Consider the following 17,281-nt stretch of genomic DNA (forward strand, 5'->3'; position numbering starts at 1 on the left):
CGGCTTTGCCGTGCTCCGGCTTTGCCGTGCTCCGGCTTTGCCGTGCTCCGGCTTTGCCGTGCTCCGGCTTTGCCGTACTCCTGTTCACTCCCCCTCACCCCCATTTATTTTTTATTTTGGTGTTATGCCACACTTCACATGTAATACTTTTTAAGCCAGCGCTTCTTTTTTTTGGCAGATGAATAATAAAACGTTACTTTGTTGGGTACGGAGCGGTTGTCTATACATGAAGATAATAAGAGATGTAAACTATAGCTTTGTTTCACACCCTCGCTGTGCTGGTCCTGCGGCCGCGCTCTGCTCTCTAGTAGAGGAAAGAGGAATCCAGCGAGATTTGGAAGCAGAAGTCAGATGGGTTGTGCTGAAGATAACTTACCCGGACTACAGGGGGATGGGGAAGGATTAAAGAGGAAGGTGGCTTTTTGCTGGAGGACAGGGCAGCGGGGGAAATCTTAAGTTGATCTGAATTTCTCCTTTGCAATCTACGTGCTGTATTTTGCCATTCAGGTGCCGTACGGACGAGCTGCCAAAAGCCAAAGGCGGCGTAATGTGGGGGAAGGAGTTAATTCTAAACCTGACCGATAAAGAAAATGTTATTTCAGAAACCAATTCTGATTGCGTTTCGTTTGCATCTTTTTGTTACGTTGGCTCAGGGGGAGGTTTCGGTCTCGCAGCTCTTTCACCTTGTAGTCTTTGTACCGGGCAGCCAGAGGCACATCCCTGCCATAAGGAGGTAGAGCAACAGCTTTACAAGCGGTGGATTATGTGTGTGCTTTGACCTTAGCCCCTGTCACCTGAGAGACCAAGCTTGTGTTGCAAATTTTTTTTATTTTTTTTTCCCCCCAAATGGGAGTCTCTTCTTCCTTCTGCTTCTGCAAGGGGTTGTGCTTGCAAGTTGGGCAACAGTGGAAATGTTGACCCTGGCAAACAGTAATTTCAGCAGGAAATATAAGCAGAAATGCCATAAAACCTGTATTTCCTCCCCCGTCCCTGGCTGACGGGCGGTGCAGTGCTGGGGCAGCACCTGGTAAGGGCACCCTGAGCTGGGTGGAGAGCAGGGGCTGTGCCCGAGGTTTGGGCTGGCGGGGGCTTTTCTTGCGGGTTACTGAGGTGAGCGGCACCAAAACAGGGGTTCCCGGGGGGTGTGGGGGTGTGGGTCTCGCTTGGAGCTGCTGGTCGGAGCAGCCGCTGCGGGTGGTAGCCTGGGGACCCCGTGTGCCCCCAAGGAGAGGTGCCCCCTGCTTGGGCTCTGTCCGTCTTGCAGCGCCGCTTGGGTGCCAGGAAAGGGGGTTCGGGACCCGGCACGCACGGGTACGTCTCATTTGATTTTCGATACCATCATTAATTGGGGATAGGTCAGGTAATTGCTGTTTTCACAGCTGGATTCCCTTGCTGTGATTTCCTGGGACTCGTGCCGTTATGGAGGGCAGCCCCAGGAATGGTTTAACCTCACAGATACTGCCCGGGGGGGGGAGCCAGGTCTGTGTGTGCCTGGTTTTGCTTTCAGATCAACCCTCCTTTTACGTGTGGTGAACTCACCCGGTGCCCGTCACACCTCAGCGCAGGTTTGTGAGATGCCATCATTTGACTTTTATTTCCAAGTGTATATGCCAATAATACCGCCATCATCTCTTGGATAACAGCTGAACACAAGCCCAGCAGTGAGAAAAAGCGGTAATGTAGAACTGTAGGCTCTGGAGAGGGGCAGAACTGTAAGAAATTAGTTTATCGAAGCTTATTTGAGTCGTGATGGGCTTTGGTACGTACTTGGAGAGCTAGAGGAGTCTCAGTTTTGGCCTAAAAATATTGAAGCATGTCTCTGGTTTGGGGTTGGGTTTGTTTTGGTTCTTTTTTAAATCCATTCAAAGGGTATTTGTAGTAAACTGCTACCCTGCTAAAATGAGCTCTGAAAAGAAAAAAAATAAATAGTGGTAGTGGGTGTTTCATAGCATAGTCCGTGGCCATAGGCTGTGTCCCTCAAGTCAGGAAGTCTCTGTCTTATTTATATTCTACTTCTTTGTTGGTCTTGGATGGTTTTTTTTATGGGCAACGGTGTATATTTAAAACTTTGAAGGGTACGTGTGAGAAAGTAGCCTCATTTCAAATCAGATATCTGTAATAGGTCATAAAATAGCCAGATGACCACTCGTAGGATGTGCTGAGGTTTTTAATGGAGCTAAAAAAAGTAGACGCCCAAAACCAGCTTTGATGACAGCATATGTGGTATTTTTTGCCTCTCACTGCTTGCCCCGTCTATTTAACGTAGAATGCCAACTCGCTTTGACCTCCGCGGTTCTCGGACGTGCGGCTATCGCTGACGGTTTTTTGGAGAGTGTTTTTCATTCAGCACCAGATACAACTTCTGGTAAAGACAAAGCCGGTTTAACTGCGAGCTTCTGCCTCCCCAGTCTGGCACCAGGCTGCTTCGGGTCCTGCCAGGGGGGTCCAGCGGGAGCTGCTGGGCTCGGTCAGCCGGGGAGGTCGGGCAGCTGAAACCCTGAGAACGGCGGGTGCTTGGGGGGGGGTCCTTTTAAATTGCGATTTAAAAATGAACCCAGCCAGCTTTTAGGTGTAGCTGTGTGATGCTTTCTTTGTGGAAAACTCAGAGCCAAGACTGGGATAGAAGGACAAACCAGATGGAACAAAAAGCATATGAACGTGCCCCCTTGGTGTCCGACAGCGGTTTTTAGGGGTTTTTTTTAAAAAAATAGGATGTAGCACATGCGGTGCTCGCGGTTGAAATGGTGTTTCTGAAGTCAGAAGCGGTCATCCAGTCTCTCACCTGCACATCCGACTTCGCCCTCAAAAAGTAAAGCCTCGACACCTCGACCTTGTGTATTTGCACGTAAGTCACCCGCTGGATTTCCCCTCGGTGCGTGACGCCGCTGCGTCAGAGGAGGGAGCAGCCGGCGGTTCTTCATCGTGGGCTTGATTTCTATAGGGCTTTGCTAATCTTTTGTTCGGCCTCGTGCTTTTAGCATTGCTGATTCAAATTAAAAAAAAAAAAAAAAAAAAAAAAGCTATTTATTTAACTTTGTTACTGAATAGTCAGGCTGCACGGGAAGGTGCCTCATCCATACCCCAGCTGTTTATCGCCAGCAGAAATTTCAGCTTTTCCAAAGCAGCGACAAGCAGATGAGGAAGAAGCGATGTGACTGGGTTGAGTAATTTGCCTGTTGAGCTGTTTTTTAGGAATATTAAGCCTAGAACAAGCCTTTTCAGCCAGGCTCTGTCTCGTGCTGGTTTTGTACGGCTTGGTGACAGCGCAGTTTGAGCGGAGCCCTGGGCGCGGCGGCCGGCAGCTTCACCTTCCCGGCTCCTGCCGACACAGATGCTGCGGGAGGAGGCCGGAGCATCCCGGGTGCTGACGGTGGAGCTTGTCACGGCAGCAGCCGTGTTCAACAGACAGCCATTTTCCTTGGAGACTTAACACAGATTAAGCTGGATGAGTTGTGTTGTTTTTTTTTTTTTAAAAAAAAAAAAGTGCCTGTGTGGCTAAACCCCAGAAGGAAAATTCACCCGATCTGAACTGCTTGTGGATGTAAACAACTTCGTGCTTTGTATCATGTCCTCCAAAGAGCCTCGGATCTCGCTGTCACTTCTGCCTGACTTATCTCTGCAGTGTCATTTTTTTCTTTGCCTCCAGTAAGGCGGCTCAGTCTCCTTAAACTCCTGCTCCTCGCGGCTCTGGCGCTGGGGAGGGAGCACTTCTGAGCCGACCCTTAGCGCACGTCCGTTACGTTTCTGTTATTTGAGCCCTGTAACAGTAGTAGAATTTTTTTTTTTTCCAAAAGGAACAGAACTAGAGGCAAGGTGTTAGCATATATATCATATTGACAGCGTTTGCAAGAAGCCGCTTCAAAGCTTCACTGAGCCTTTCCGAGGGAAATAACAGAACAAATTCCACGTTTTTCTTGGTTTGTGTTTTACACTCAGCTTTTCTGACTGGCCTGGAGTTGTGTGCTATGTGCTCGGTTTGGCATGTGTCTTGTCTTGTTTCAGTGACTCTGTACCGGGCTCGTTCATCTCCTCCATATGGGCCACAGCAGATAAGTGATATAAATACTACCAGTAATACTCGATTTTTTAAAAATTTTTTTTTTTTTCTTTTTGGATGTGAGCCAGCAGCTGTAGAGCTGAAGAACACCTCGCAGGGCATCTCTTGACTCGCCGGGATTTAAACCCTCGGAGTGAATTTGCGCAGATGTTTCGTTTCGTTTCAGAACAGCAAAAGACTCTTCTGGAGCTCTGAAGGTTAATCTCAAAAAGCGCCTTGATGATACAGACTGGGTGGGGATGTAAACTGACAAAATATGCCAGCGACGTATGTAATCCTTCATTTCTGACTGTTGGTTCCTCACCATTCCTAGCTTAAAAACAGTTTCCAGAACGCATTATTTACTGTCTAATAATTGCAGTCTGGTTTCTGTCTTGGGTTTAATTGCTTTAATTTCCTGTGGTTATAAGCAGTTATGGAGGGTCTGGCCAGCATTTGCTTGTGGACCAAGGATAGTGAGCTCTGGGTCTAAACAACAGCTAAAATACCGTCCGTAGCACGTGGTTACCTTTTCCTTTGGTGTTTGGAAGGCTGCTCGAAGAAGTTTGTCCTACACCATGTCTGTTACGCAAGTAAACAAGTCGCGGAATGGAAAAATTACAGTATTTACCAACATTTCACAGATTGTTGAGAGGGTATGCTTTTAAATTCTGTATTGCTTATTTTGCACGAGGTGTACTGAGACACGAAACACTTCAGTGGTTGCGTTTGTACTTCCAGAAACGCTCAGGTTTCGTTTCCTGCTGCCCGCCTGTAGGAATGTGTCTCGGTTGGTTGGTTTTTCTCCTGGAAGTGGATGTCCATCTTTTTTCTTTCCCTCCCTTAGCGTCAGCCTGACCGTGTCCTCGGCCGTTTTCTTCACGCTTCTTGGGCCGTTTCACCTTTTCAGTCTGTGTTCCCGAGGGGCTGGGTGTGCCAGACCCCTTTACTGGAGTGAACATTAAGTGGGTAGCTGCGGGTCTCGGTGTAACGACCGATTCGAGCGCCGTTGCTGCCTTGTCGCTGTGGATTCTGTAAAACTCCAAATAAGCTTCATCCCTTCTTCTCCACTGAGCTTTGAATTTTCTGCTTCAGAAAAGTGTTTGAGTTCAAAGTCCGCATCCAGGCTAACGCTCCGCGCTCGTTGTTGGCTTTGGCACTGATGCTTTTAAAGTTAAGCCCCGTGTGATTTTTTTTTTTTTTTAAATATTTTTAAGACCAACCATCCCCCTTCCCGTGCTGAAGCCAGATGCAGGCTCAGTTGAAAACCAGCTGTGTTTGTCAGCGGTGCGGTAAATACTTCCACCCCAGCTGATGGATGCAGCAGCTGTAGGACGCTGCTGGCTCGCTGGTGGTGAGCTTGCATCAAGCACAAACACGGACAATTACTTGATGTCCTGTGAGTGTTGACGGTGGTGGGTTTCTTGTCCGGCTGAACGTACTACTCAAGTTCTTCAGCCTTTTCCGGGACGATACAGACCTCGAAGTCTCTTTGCACGGCCCCGTTTGTGTCTGGGGAAAAGAGCTCGGGGAGGTGCTGCTGCTCCGTTCCTCCTCGGTGCCCATAACAAAACACATTTTAACGCAGAAACAACCTCTGCAAACAGTCACATCGAAAGCAAATGGCTCCTTGTGATCAACCTTGAAACTTTAGGCCAGTAAATTCCCGACGCGGGATTTTGGTGGCGCTGGGACGTAGCACCCATTGGTCGGTTCAGGTTCTGAAGTTCCAGCATCTTGGAGCGTGTGAGTGTTTGTGTATCTCAGAGATGCGCCGTGATTGTAGACCACCCGTGTTACGCTGCACATCAACTCTGTCCTTTTTTTTTCCCTGTTCCTTGTCTCTTCAGCGGGCAAAGTTCTGTGGAACAAAACGTTGGGGAAAATTGATGACGTTTTTCAGCGTCTGCTGTCGTATAGGCAAGGCGCTCTGGCGTGTCTTTATGTCTAACCAGCGCTTTATTGCAAAAAGTCCCTGCTGCTGTTCGAGTGGAAAGTCTTTTGGTATGTCAGATGAGTAAACTGTTCTCTTAAAAATGCAGCCAGTAACTTAAGAATTGCTTACGGAGGGTTGTTTTGAGCATTTAGGGTAACATAAAATAAATGTGCTTTGTATTCTGTATGTTAATATTCCTAATTACTTCCAGTAAACTGTCAATGTTGAAATAACTCATTTAGAAACTTCTCAAGTGTGGGGTTTTTTTCCAAACGCAAAAAAGTGAAAAACAAAACTTTTGTTCCCTGTAGGAACACCCCTCCAGCCCTTCCCCAACAATAAAATCAAAACCACTGCCAGATGTGACATTTACAGGAAAGCATCACCCCCTCCCTCTGCCAGCCCAGCCCGGAGCCTGCTCGGAGCCGGGGTCCCCAGCAGCTTGGTGGAGTTTTTCCGGCTCTCTGCGAGCAGGGAAAGGCAACGTGCCAGGGTGTGTTTGGAGACGTTCTGTGGGACTGGGGGTAACCGTTCTGGAAGCGAAGATTAAATTTTGCAGGCGCCGTTGAATAAACCCTCTGCTCACTGGAAGAGCTTTTACTTGCTGCTGGGGAATAAGTCTATCAGCCTGATCTCGAGCCCTCCATATTAAGACAGCAGCTTTTACTCAGATGCAAAGCTCTAAAATCCAGCGAGCTGTCCGTTGAGGTGGATTTCCTGAGGGGAGCTGCAGGTGTTGGCTGTACCTCCTTCTGCATTGGCGCTTGCCGGTGCCACGCGTTGGTGCCGTGTGATCGGGAGCAGTTGCGCAGCCTGTCGCTGAACCGGTCCGGGACACCTCCTTTACATGCTAAATATTGCCCCTATCCCTTTGCTCGGGGCAGGAGGGGTAGCGTGGCACCAGGCCTGAAGGAGGGAACCAAGACGAGTCTCCATGCTCGTATTGCTTGTCCACGACAACGCCAGACTTGCTCAGGGGCTGAATGAAGGGCTGAAACGATGACACAACGCTCTGCTTTATATTTGAACTCACATAATGCACGCCTGCGAAGAGTTGCTTCACTTGCAGAGCTTGCATCAGCTGTTGTTGACATCCCCTCTTTGCGTGCGTGATGAGGGCAGGACGTGGCGGGGGGGGGGGCTGGAGCAGGGACACCCGTAATTACACGGTGCCGCGCTCAGCTGCGCGGGGCTGTCGCCTCGCTCCCGCGTGGATGGCACACACATGACCCAGTTCGGATGGCTCTGCCCTCTAATGAAAGGCTGACACGACCGATGCCTGAATAGCCACTCTGCCTTCCCCACTTAGCGCCTCGCAGACGATAAATCTGTTTATTAGCCCCGCACGGAGCACTCGGAGCGCCGCAGGACCCTGCAACCGCGTGAACTGAGCTACTTGGCAAAACTTTTAATATTCTGAAAGGCGAGGGAAGAATTATTAAAGCAAATGGACGTGTTGTGCTAAGTGACTTCGGTGTAAGGCTGCAAGAACTGTATCTTTTGATTGCTTTTGTCCATTTGTTTTCATAAACTTGCTCGATTTAAATGCTTCTGGGTGACGGTGCACTGGAGAGAAGCACAGCCGTGCCCATAAATACGTCCTGGGAGGTACCAGGTTTCTGTCTTCGGGGTTATAATCTCCAGGTGTCGTTACTGGGGAAGAGTCCTTGAACTCAGGGGATAACTGATGAGTCCCTGTGGGTGACTGAGGGTTGGATGATCCTTGTCCTCGCTGCTAGCTCCTCTGGCCACCTACTCTTGGCAAAACAAGCCCCTCTGCCTGCGCCCGTCAAATGCTGAACGCGCCGGACTGTTCGAAACTGGGAGCCAAACGGTGACAATTCTCCCTTTATCGAATTGTAAATGTAAACGCCGTGTTAACGTTTTAATTGGTTTGTGCGATCGAGGAGTGGTTGGCGGATCGAGTCCCCCTGTTTTGTCCTTTCTCGCGCGGTTGGCGCTGGCCGTGGGACTCGCGGTTAGGTGGATCCTGTTTCCTCACCCCTCTTGGGACAGGGGCAGTATTTCCGCCGCGGTGCTGCTGAAGTGCGTTTGGGCAAAATCTCTCCGGGGTTGTAAAACATCTTTCTGTGTGAAGCATCAAACTGCCAGCAGACGCGTGCCCTGGAGAACTCAGCAGGCTCTGCCCGCTTTCTAGCTTTGGTAGGAGAGCCGGGCAGTACAACGTTTGCAGGAAAATTAAATCCTCCCAACTGCGCAGCGACCGAATCCCGCGCGTGCTCTGGCGCTGCGCAGCTCCAGCTGCCCGGGCAGCAAAGCCATCACTTCCACTACCTCTAGATGCTGCTCTGAAGACCGGTAAGAGATTTATAAAAAAATGACTAGGAAATGCAGCACTCTCTATAATAGACCTTGTCCAGCTCTGGTGGTTTGGCAGGACGTGTTTTCCTTCACCTTGCAGCAACCTATACTAATTTAATTCAGGTTTTGCGGTCTAGTATCTCCTTCCATGGTGTTTGTTCTCGATTTATCCCGTCCGTTCTAGCTTGGAGAGGCTGTTTCAAAAGCGAGTAGTGCGCTCCTGGTCTGCCTTCGTCTCGATGGGTGGAAGAGCAAGAGGAGTTTCATCCTCTTCCATCCCTTGTGTGTAAGGGATGCGGCTTCACGCAGCAGTAAACGAGACGCTTTGTGGGATACTCTGGATTTTACACAGACTGCAAAATTTAGATGTAGGAAAGATAGGTTTTTCTGTATCCCGTCAAGAATAACTTATTCTACTGAATAGCACCTGGTAGCAAAGGATGTTAAGAGAGACGTTAAGAAAAGCAAACTCAGTTCACTTTTTATATATCCCCAGAGGAAATTTCAAAAGCCTGGAAGTCTAAAATAGCCTCTGACATTTTTTTCAGACTAGTTTTATTCCTGCATGGACTTGCCAGAAAGTCAGAGTGTCCATTGGTATGTTTAACTAGCTATACGTGCTGCCGTGACTTAGCAATATGTCCCAATCCCAGCCCTGTTTCGCCCAGCCTTTGTCATCTGAGCACCCAGTTTCGGAGGAAGACTTGAGAAAATAGGTCTGGCGATGTACCCCGGCGCTTCCCAGCCTTCCAGTGGAGGGACAATTCCAGAGCCGAGGTCCTCCCACCGAGCACATCCTGCCCCAGCCCTGTCACATGGAAGTCCAAGGACTTTTTTAGTAAGACAAAACGCAAACGTCCCCTTAGTATAGTACTGCTCGAAGGGTAACTTCTACAGAAAAACCGTTTAAGGCTTTGATTTGCACCGGAATCGAGATGAGCTTTTTCTGCTGCGCAGCGTAACGGGCAGAAGTCAAGAAGTTACCTGTGCTGTGCACAAAGCTCTTTGTCCTCGCTGTAATTCCTGGTGAACAGCAGGCAGTGGCTGTCGCCTGCGGTCTCACGGTAAGATTTGAACTGGGACAGAGCCTTGCTGCCAGTACGGATGAGACGGGGAAGGCTGGCTGGCTGCTCCTGGAATCTCTATTTTAATACTTCCTGCCCCTTGCCTGTTCTCTTCGGGTCTGGTTCCTTTTCGGAAGTCTCCTGCTGCTATCTGATTTGCTCCTTTAATTTCTCTCACCCTTTTCTGTGAGGGGGGTGGAGGGTGCTGGTTCGGATGTAAGATTCCGGCCTGGACAACAGTTGGCAGAGAGGGTAGGGCTGCCCGTTCACTATTGTTCTTCGAGCTGGGGGAAGAAAAAAATCAAGAGTCTCATTTTCCCATGAATAATTCCTCTGCGTTTCTCCTTCATTAGAGCTTTCTCCAGAATTTCCTTAATTTCCCAGCTTGTCAGCGAAGCTGTCTAATTAGACGATGCAGTCCCAGAAGGCAGGGGGGCGTGGGGTCCTGCCCGCGGGGACACCCCGCAGCTCCCTGCCAGGCCCCAGGTCACGGTCGTGACCGAGCCTGAGCGTGGTCCTGGGCTCGAGGAGATGCTCTGCTGCCCTAGGCTCCGAGGGAACAGGCTTCGCAGAATTTGTGTTAGCTGGGGAGATGGCAAAACTTCCATTTTAATTATCTGCAAAATGGGCTGAGTAGTTGCCTGTCTAGTGGACCATTTAGGACTTGCTAACTTGTGATATCTTCTGGTGGGAAGTGATAAAAGCGTCTGTGGGGGGAAAAACAACACTTCTCTGCTGTGTGACATTTTGGGAGAGAATGCTGGAGAGTTCGTGTCCCACTTCAGCATCATGCTTCGGTATCTCGAGATAATTAAAAAGCAAACTGTGGTTTAGAAGCCCAGCTTTTTTTTTTTTTTTTTTTTTTTTTTTTTTCCAAGTTTGACTGCCTCTATAAGCACTGGGGTTTTGTGTTCCCTTGCAGTGGTGGCATTATTCTGTTGTCGCTTCGCTGTCGCTGCCTGGAGCGTGTTCAAAAGCTGCTTGGCGGCAGCCCGTTCGCTCTTCACGTTAAGCTGTGATGGTTTCTGTGGCAGGTGATGGGGTTGGATTGCTGCTCAGGTACCGAATATTTGCTGCTTGGAGGAGCTGTTGTCTCTCGGAGACCTAGCGTACAGCTTCATAAGCCACTAAGTTCTTACTTTCCTTTTTTAACTCTTAATCTGATCCTCTGCCACTTAAGCAACCCAGCTGATGCTGGGTTTATTTGCTTTGCATACATACAGCTAAATTGATTCAGACCACTTAACCAGCTGATTAGAATCAGCTTTTTCAGAGTGCTGTTTTTACCAGGTATGCAGCTCAGGAGGATCAGCCTTCAGTTGTTCCAGAGGTTAAAGAGAAATTTTATTAATGAAATTAAAGCTCATTCTCCCCTGCTTTGCTTTTGGAAATGTTGAGGCATGGCTTCTAAACGGAATGAGGCATCACTGCTCAGCAGTCTTGGTTCCCAGAGCACTCTAATCATTCCTCCCACAGGCGTAAGTGTGTGGAGGTTGTTTGTTTATTTTTTTTTCACCATGGCAAGACAATACCGAGTCTTAAATATGTGTAGGTACTTCTCAAGAAACACGTGAGTCTTTGCTCTCTGTTTTTCTTAGGACTCGTTTGGAAAGAGAAGTTTCATTCTTAGAGCTAGCGAGATTATTTTAACTGGTCTAAAAGTCCATTTCAGATTTCGTAAATTGTTGGCCACTGTGCTGATGCTTTTTGCACGGGCTACAACAAACAGCTCTGGCTTCGTTGCCTTGGAAGAACACAGCGTCTTCCCAGAATCATCTGTCTCCTGATGCAGCACCAAAGATCATGATTCCCTTTAAACCACGCTTCGTCATTTAAAGAAAATACCCTTTGCCCCCAAGCTCCTGCAGTCTGCCCTCAAACCATTTGCAGCGAGAACGATACGGGCACTGTAAGGTTGGGTTTTTTTAGGCTCCCGTTCGCCAGCCGTCTGCAGCCTTTTCTGTTACCGAAGCCAGCCCTGCTCTGCCTGCATCATCAACCTCCATTTGTTGGATGTTGGGGCTGCTTAATCACTCCTGTCATAGCCCTTCCCTCCAACCCCTTTGCCATATGGTTCTTTGCTGCGTAGTTACACTTCGTGGTTTGAAAACGCCTGTGCCGTGGTGCTCCTCCACGGAGCCGGGACACAGCTGGGAGCCCGCAGTAATGCTGGAGGTGATGCCTTCCACAGGCAGTGCCAGCCGACGAGGGCACCCTGAATAGCATTTGCTTTAATAGAGAAATTGAAAAAAATCTCAGTTTATATTTAATCTATCAATCCACAGAGCGTTCCTGGACCGTTTTTAAGCTGTATTGGATGTAACATTCTATCCAGCTGGGGTCCAATCCCGGAGTTTGAAAGCTTGAGCGCAAAGTTTATCTTTCGAGAATTTATCGGGCCAGATGTCTCTCTTGAAATGGCCTCGTTAACCAACAACTTCTTCCCGTAGCTTTTGTTCCCTTAATGAAAATATATGGCTAAATGGTTCCAATTGGTTTTTTTTTTTTTTGTTTACAGATGTTCTCAAACAACGATGAAGCCGTGATCAACAAAAAACTTCCAAAAGAGCTGCTGCTTCGGTAAGCCGCCTTTCAGTTTCTAAGCTTGGAGTCTGTGGTGTGTATCGTTGTTTGCGGCCAGTAGCTGATTTTGTTGGTATGCTCATAAATCGTGAGCTTGGACTGGGTCGCTTGCAAAGCCAAACAGAAGCAGATCAAAGGTCTGTATCGGCAGCCGTTTGTGCTAAATATTATTAGGTTTGGATTTTCAAACGGCTAAATTAATTTGCTGGTTGCCTGTTTTGTAGAGGGAAGAACTATAGGACTAAAATCCTTAATGAAAATAAACAGTAAGTATGGGCTAATGTGTAGAATGGAATTCTGCCTCTCTCTGAAGGGTTCCATTTTAAAAAAGGTTCCTCTGCTCCGGTTACGCTCGAGCAGACTTTGTCTTGTTCCTCGTCGATAAGACACAGATGTTCAGCACCTGGCAGGATGGTCCTGTTGGCAAAGATGGAACAGACCAGACTTTGTGGATCTCGGTAGATAACTGCTGCCCTTCTGTACACACACGCCTGGTCCTTTGGGAGTTTGCCTGGCGCAGCGTGGTGGCCTCTCTGGTTGTACCTCAGTCGTCACAGTTTGGTGTCCCGAAGCCAAGTTGCGTCCATCAGTGCTTTACGCTGAGGTGCTAGACTGTAAATGGTGAAGGCGATTGCAGGTGGCAGCTTGAATTATCAACACGGGCAAAATTCTTGTGCTGCAAGGAACGGTAGTACTGTCAACACTCAATAAAAAGTCTGGGGAGAGGAGCTCTGACACAGGAACCTGCTTCTAGCTCACTTGTGAGAGAAAATGAATGGAAAACAAGTCTGCCTTTTTTTTTTTTTTTTTGACTGCACTGCCTCCTCTGTTCTCTGTATCTCCAGTCTGATTCAGTTTCTTTTATTCCAGTATTATTCATCCAAAAGGAAGATGTACGGCTTCTAGAGCCCTCCTTGCTAATAACGTGGGTATTTGGGTTTTGAGCCCAGTACACAGGCAAACGATTGTCCGTGCTGTACAGAGATGTGTAAAAAATCACCTGGAAGAGATGAGCAAGCTGTGGGAGGAGCAGGATGGAGTAACAGATCCCATCGGATGCCCTAGCCCAGATGAGTTTGCACAGTTTTTTGCACAGTTGTCTTCACCCTGCACCTGCCCTGAACCGTTGGGATGGATGTGTTGCAGCAAAAGGGGAATTTGAAGAGTGAGAAGAACATCCCTCTGGATTTTCTGAGAGGGGGGGATTCTTTTTCTGACGGGAGCAAGTAGGTGTTGCTACTCCAGATGCAAAAAAAAAAAAAAAAATCCCGGGATTCACCCTTGTGGTAAGGTGACAAGACTCAGGTGGGCTGGGGACAGGCTGTGAAGAGCACTGACATGGGAGGCAAAGCCTTCGTGGGGCACAGGGAAAGGACGGAATCTGGTAGGGAGAGAAAGAAGTGGGGGGGGGGTGTGGAATTTAATTTGCGTGGACTTTGGGGAAGGAGGTGTGTGGTCACTGGGCTCCCAGGGAGCAGGACCTTGACTAGAGCTTTGGGTGAGCTTTTTGGTAGATCAGTCAAAGTGGAATGATCCTGGGTGGGACCAGTAAACACATCCTGGTCTATCGGAGGTAGCTGGTGTTGAGGGACATTACTAGACAGTTGGAGAAGGATTTGTGGTAAGTAGAAGGGAAGGTCCTGCACCAAGCAGGGAATTTTGGCACTACAAGCCACGGTGCAGCTGAGTTCTCAAGACATACACACGCTTCTGCCCTGCAGAAATGTTTCTGTCTTTTGTCTCTTGACATCGCTCATCATCCTGACCTGCTGTAGGACAGAGCGAGCGTTGAGGGTTGTGTGGAACCTAGGAGAAATCAGGAGACTGAGTTTATGAAGGTTAAAGTTCATAAGTAATGGTTTTGAGAGTTGGAATTCACTGTTAGCATACTGCGAAAATTAATCAGCGTGGATTGACAGTGCAGCCTTTGAAAGAGAAACTTGGATGCGTTTATCTGCAGGAATCTCCTGTAAATGAGTGTCACTGTCTACAAGACAAAGACTTATGTGTCGAAGCAGCGCCGCTGTGTAAAGGCTTGTTCTCTGGTTTGTTCATTCTGCAGATGGCATTGATGTCTCATGTATGTGGTTGCAAAGTGGAAAGCTGCACTTGAGCAAAATAAAGAGTAGGAGGATATAAAAGGGGTGAACAGCAGCCTTTGTCACACCCCAAGATACAGAAATGTGCAACTCCAGCAATGCTTTTGTCTGGGAGGATGGGGTGGAGGTGTAAAGCGCTCTGGGGGCTGGCCCCAGAAATCTCTCCTATGAAGGTGTCCGTGCCGGTAGCGGGGATGTTTCTCCTGCGGTTCCCTGCCAGCAGGACTCTGAGCTGAGCTGTCCTGCAGAGAGCTCAGCCCATGGGTCACAGAGCCTTGTCCTCACACCGCCCTGCCTGCGCAGCTTTGTCTCCTGCCGCCCGCCTTTCTAGGAGCTTACACCTTCAGACGTGAATATACCTTTACACAGCTAATAAAGGAAAAATTCACCACCCTCCTTCCTTTGCTCGCCCCCAGCTCCTCTCCGGGCAGGATCTGAAGGGTGAATTCGTGGATGTTTCCCCAGAGGGGTGTCGTGTCCCTCCTTCCCTGGGCTGGCGTGAGCGACGCCCCGTTGAAAAGGTGCATTCACGCTCCCGGGGCTGCCTGCCAGTTGCTCTCTGCCTGCAAGCCAAACCCCAGCGGCAAGCCGGGATTTTCTGGGGCAGTGGTGGTCTCTGCTGGTTTCTGCAGAAGGTTCACTCTCGGCGTGACGTGGGGCTGGTCAAGAGCTTACGCTCGGCGGGGCGGGGGGCGCCGGGACCTCGTCTTTTCCTTACTGGGTCACGGGCAGGTCAAGCGGTTTTCAATTCGCTCCTGGCGTAAGAGGCTTTTACTCCATGGTGCCCGCTAGCCCATTTCCAGCACACCCAGTCGCTGGCACTGGCTTTGCCATCTGACCTTCAAGCCCCACGTTGATTTATTCATCGGGAGCTTGAGTTCTGCTCAGGACAAGGGAGCAGCAGAGCGTGGCGGGGGGGGACACCGGTGAGTTGGCAGCCAAGTTGTCATTTCTTTCCTCCCGGCCAGCCCGTCGGCATAAAATGAGTACGGAGCAAAATTTAACTTGATTTGAGGGGGGGGGGTCGCTGACATATATTGGTGTTGATAATTTTAGAAGGCTAAAAGTCTAAGCTAGCTCACCCCAAAGCCCGCAGCATCCAGGGATTTCATTAGTCTTGGCCATAATCTAATTAGAGCGGCAGTGGGAAAGTGAGGAGTCCTAGAAAACCCTGAGCGGATTAAGAGGTTGAAACCCGAAAAATGCTTTAACCTCACCGCGTTTAGTTGAATTCTCCAGTGCTGAACTGCTCAGGCGAAGTCCTGAATGTAGGGGGTTAACTTTGCAAGTGAAACAGTTTAACCCGCTGCAACACCAGATTTTTTTTTTTAATTCCTGTTTGGAATCCTCGATCTGCCTTCACCTGTGATAACTTTATCATCAAGCAGCTGTTGCTGTGGGTTATTTTCTTACTGTCAGCCCTGAAGAGTAAAAAAGACCAATGTAAGAGTATACAGCAGCCAGCTGGGAGCAAAACAGAAATCCCGTGTGTCGGATGTGAAAATTAACATCCCGGCGATGTGCCTTTCGAGCTGTTAAGGGAGAGTTGGGAAAACCGTTACTCGAGTCAGTACTGTTCGGTCTGCTGCTGCTTTTCTCTGCTTTCTTTCACCAGGTAAAGTGAACCTGACCAAAAGCAGCAGATGTTTCCTAAGGGTTCGGTGCTTTGGAACAATTCCAGGGGGGTGACCACTCTCTCGTGTTCCTGAGAGGGGCTGTGCCCGGGTAACGAAGTTGCATCCAAATTACCCGTCGCCCCAGTATGTCTTTGTTGTCACATCCGTAGGGTATTGGCAAGGATCTGTGTTATTTCAAGCGTACATAGAAATCACCTTTGTTTTATTTTATGCCGTGCAGATTTCTGAAAAGAGACCCAGCCTTATGGCCCGTGCCGCGCTCCTGTTGGAAGATGACAACTGCTCAGTCGTTGCTTAGCCACACGGGCGGCTTATTTGTGGGGTTTTTGGGTCATGTTGGGTTGGTTTTTTGTTGTTTTTTTTTTTTTTTTAAATGTTCCCCAGCAGCTCCTCAGAGAAAGAAAAAGCCTGTCCTCAGGGCTGCGTTAGAAAACTTAGCTCGGGTCATTGTGCCCGCAAGACTTTTAACTGTGCTCCTGCTGTTCTCTCCAGTTCGTGCGAGGGGTTGTAGTTGGAGCCAGTTCTGCAGTGACCAGAACGCGCAGCGGAGGGGTGACTGCTGCCCAGACAGTCCCGTTCTGCTGAGTCATTCTGCTCAGCATTCCTCAACAAATGCAAGAGCGGTTCAGAAAACACTGAAAAATGCTCTTCGGCTTTTCGGAGCCAAAGTCTCCGAATTAGACAAGGGAACTCCTGGGGAAGATCAGCAGCGTCAACCTCGGCGGTTAGAGGGACAGGACTTCTGCTGTGCTGACATCCCACATCCCTTTTACTGGGGGATAGACTGGGAAGGGAGGAGCAGGAAGCAGAAAAGAATTTGGCCAAGACCTAATAGCCCTAACAGAGCGATGGGATGGTTATTAATAGCCCGGGATTTCCATGGAGAAAGCAATTTTAATGAAAATTTAGAAAACTTGTGTAGTTATTGATTTTTTTTTTTTTTTTTTTTTTTTCTCCCATGATGGGAATTAAGGGTGAAAGCAGGAATTTTCTCTGTCTTCTATCGTTCCCCAGGCTTTCCTTGTATTGTTAGACATGGGCATCGTGCTAAATAACTCCTCAGTGCTCACATACATGCATGAATAAATGACAATTTAATTCGAGGGGAAGACTTGTCTGTAAGCAGTGAGTTGGGAACCGCTTCTGAAACCAAGAGCTGGGTTCCCGGAGCAGAGTTACAGGAAAGTGCACGGTAACTCTTCCCACCCTTTTAACCGCCTGTCACGGGACCTTTTGTCTCATGATGAGATGTCTCTTGAACCAGGCTCCTTGAATCTGAGTTCTTTGGGCAGCGTAGAAACCCAGGAGAGCCGTTTGTTCTGCCAGATCCTGACTTAACATTTGGCTGTTGAGCTGCAGGATACCTGTAAGCATCTGATAAATAATTTGCGTCCATCCTCCATCAGTAACATCCTTTCCTCTTCCACCAACGTTGGTGTTTCTAAAGTGCTTTTTATATTTCTATACCTGCTGGTCCAGAAAGCTTGATCGTGCAATTGTTTTATCATATGGCATCATCTCAGCCTTGCTTGTGTCCTTTCCTAAAAATCTGAAACTCCAGGGTTTGCTATTTATATGTAATACACGGGGGGGGGGGGGAAGGG

At 48.7% G+C, this 17,281-nt stretch overlaps 1 protein-coding gene across 2 annotated transcripts in view; it reads left to right on the top strand.

The window, feature by feature from the left end:
* FBXL20 (F-box and leucine rich repeat protein 20) overlaps positions 1 to 17,281 on the top strand; it is a 40,185-nt gene that overhangs the window by 3,583 nt on the left and 19,321 nt on the right. For both annotated transcript variants that reach the window (XM_026864679.1, XM_026864681.1), the window contains exon 2: positions 11,877 to 11,938. In XM_026864679.1, coding sequence (XP_026720480.1) covers positions 11,877 to 11,938 — 62 coding nt within the window. The remainder of the gene's footprint in view (positions 1 to 11,876; positions 11,939 to 17,281) is intronic.

The sequence above is a fragment of the Athene cunicularia genome (assembly GCF_003259725.1).
Source record: "Athene cunicularia isolate RWA chromosome 27 unlocalized genomic scaffold, athCun1 chr27_part1, whole genome shotgun sequence".
Taxonomy (NCBI): Eukaryota; Metazoa; Chordata; class Aves; order Strigiformes; family Strigidae; genus Athene; species Athene cunicularia.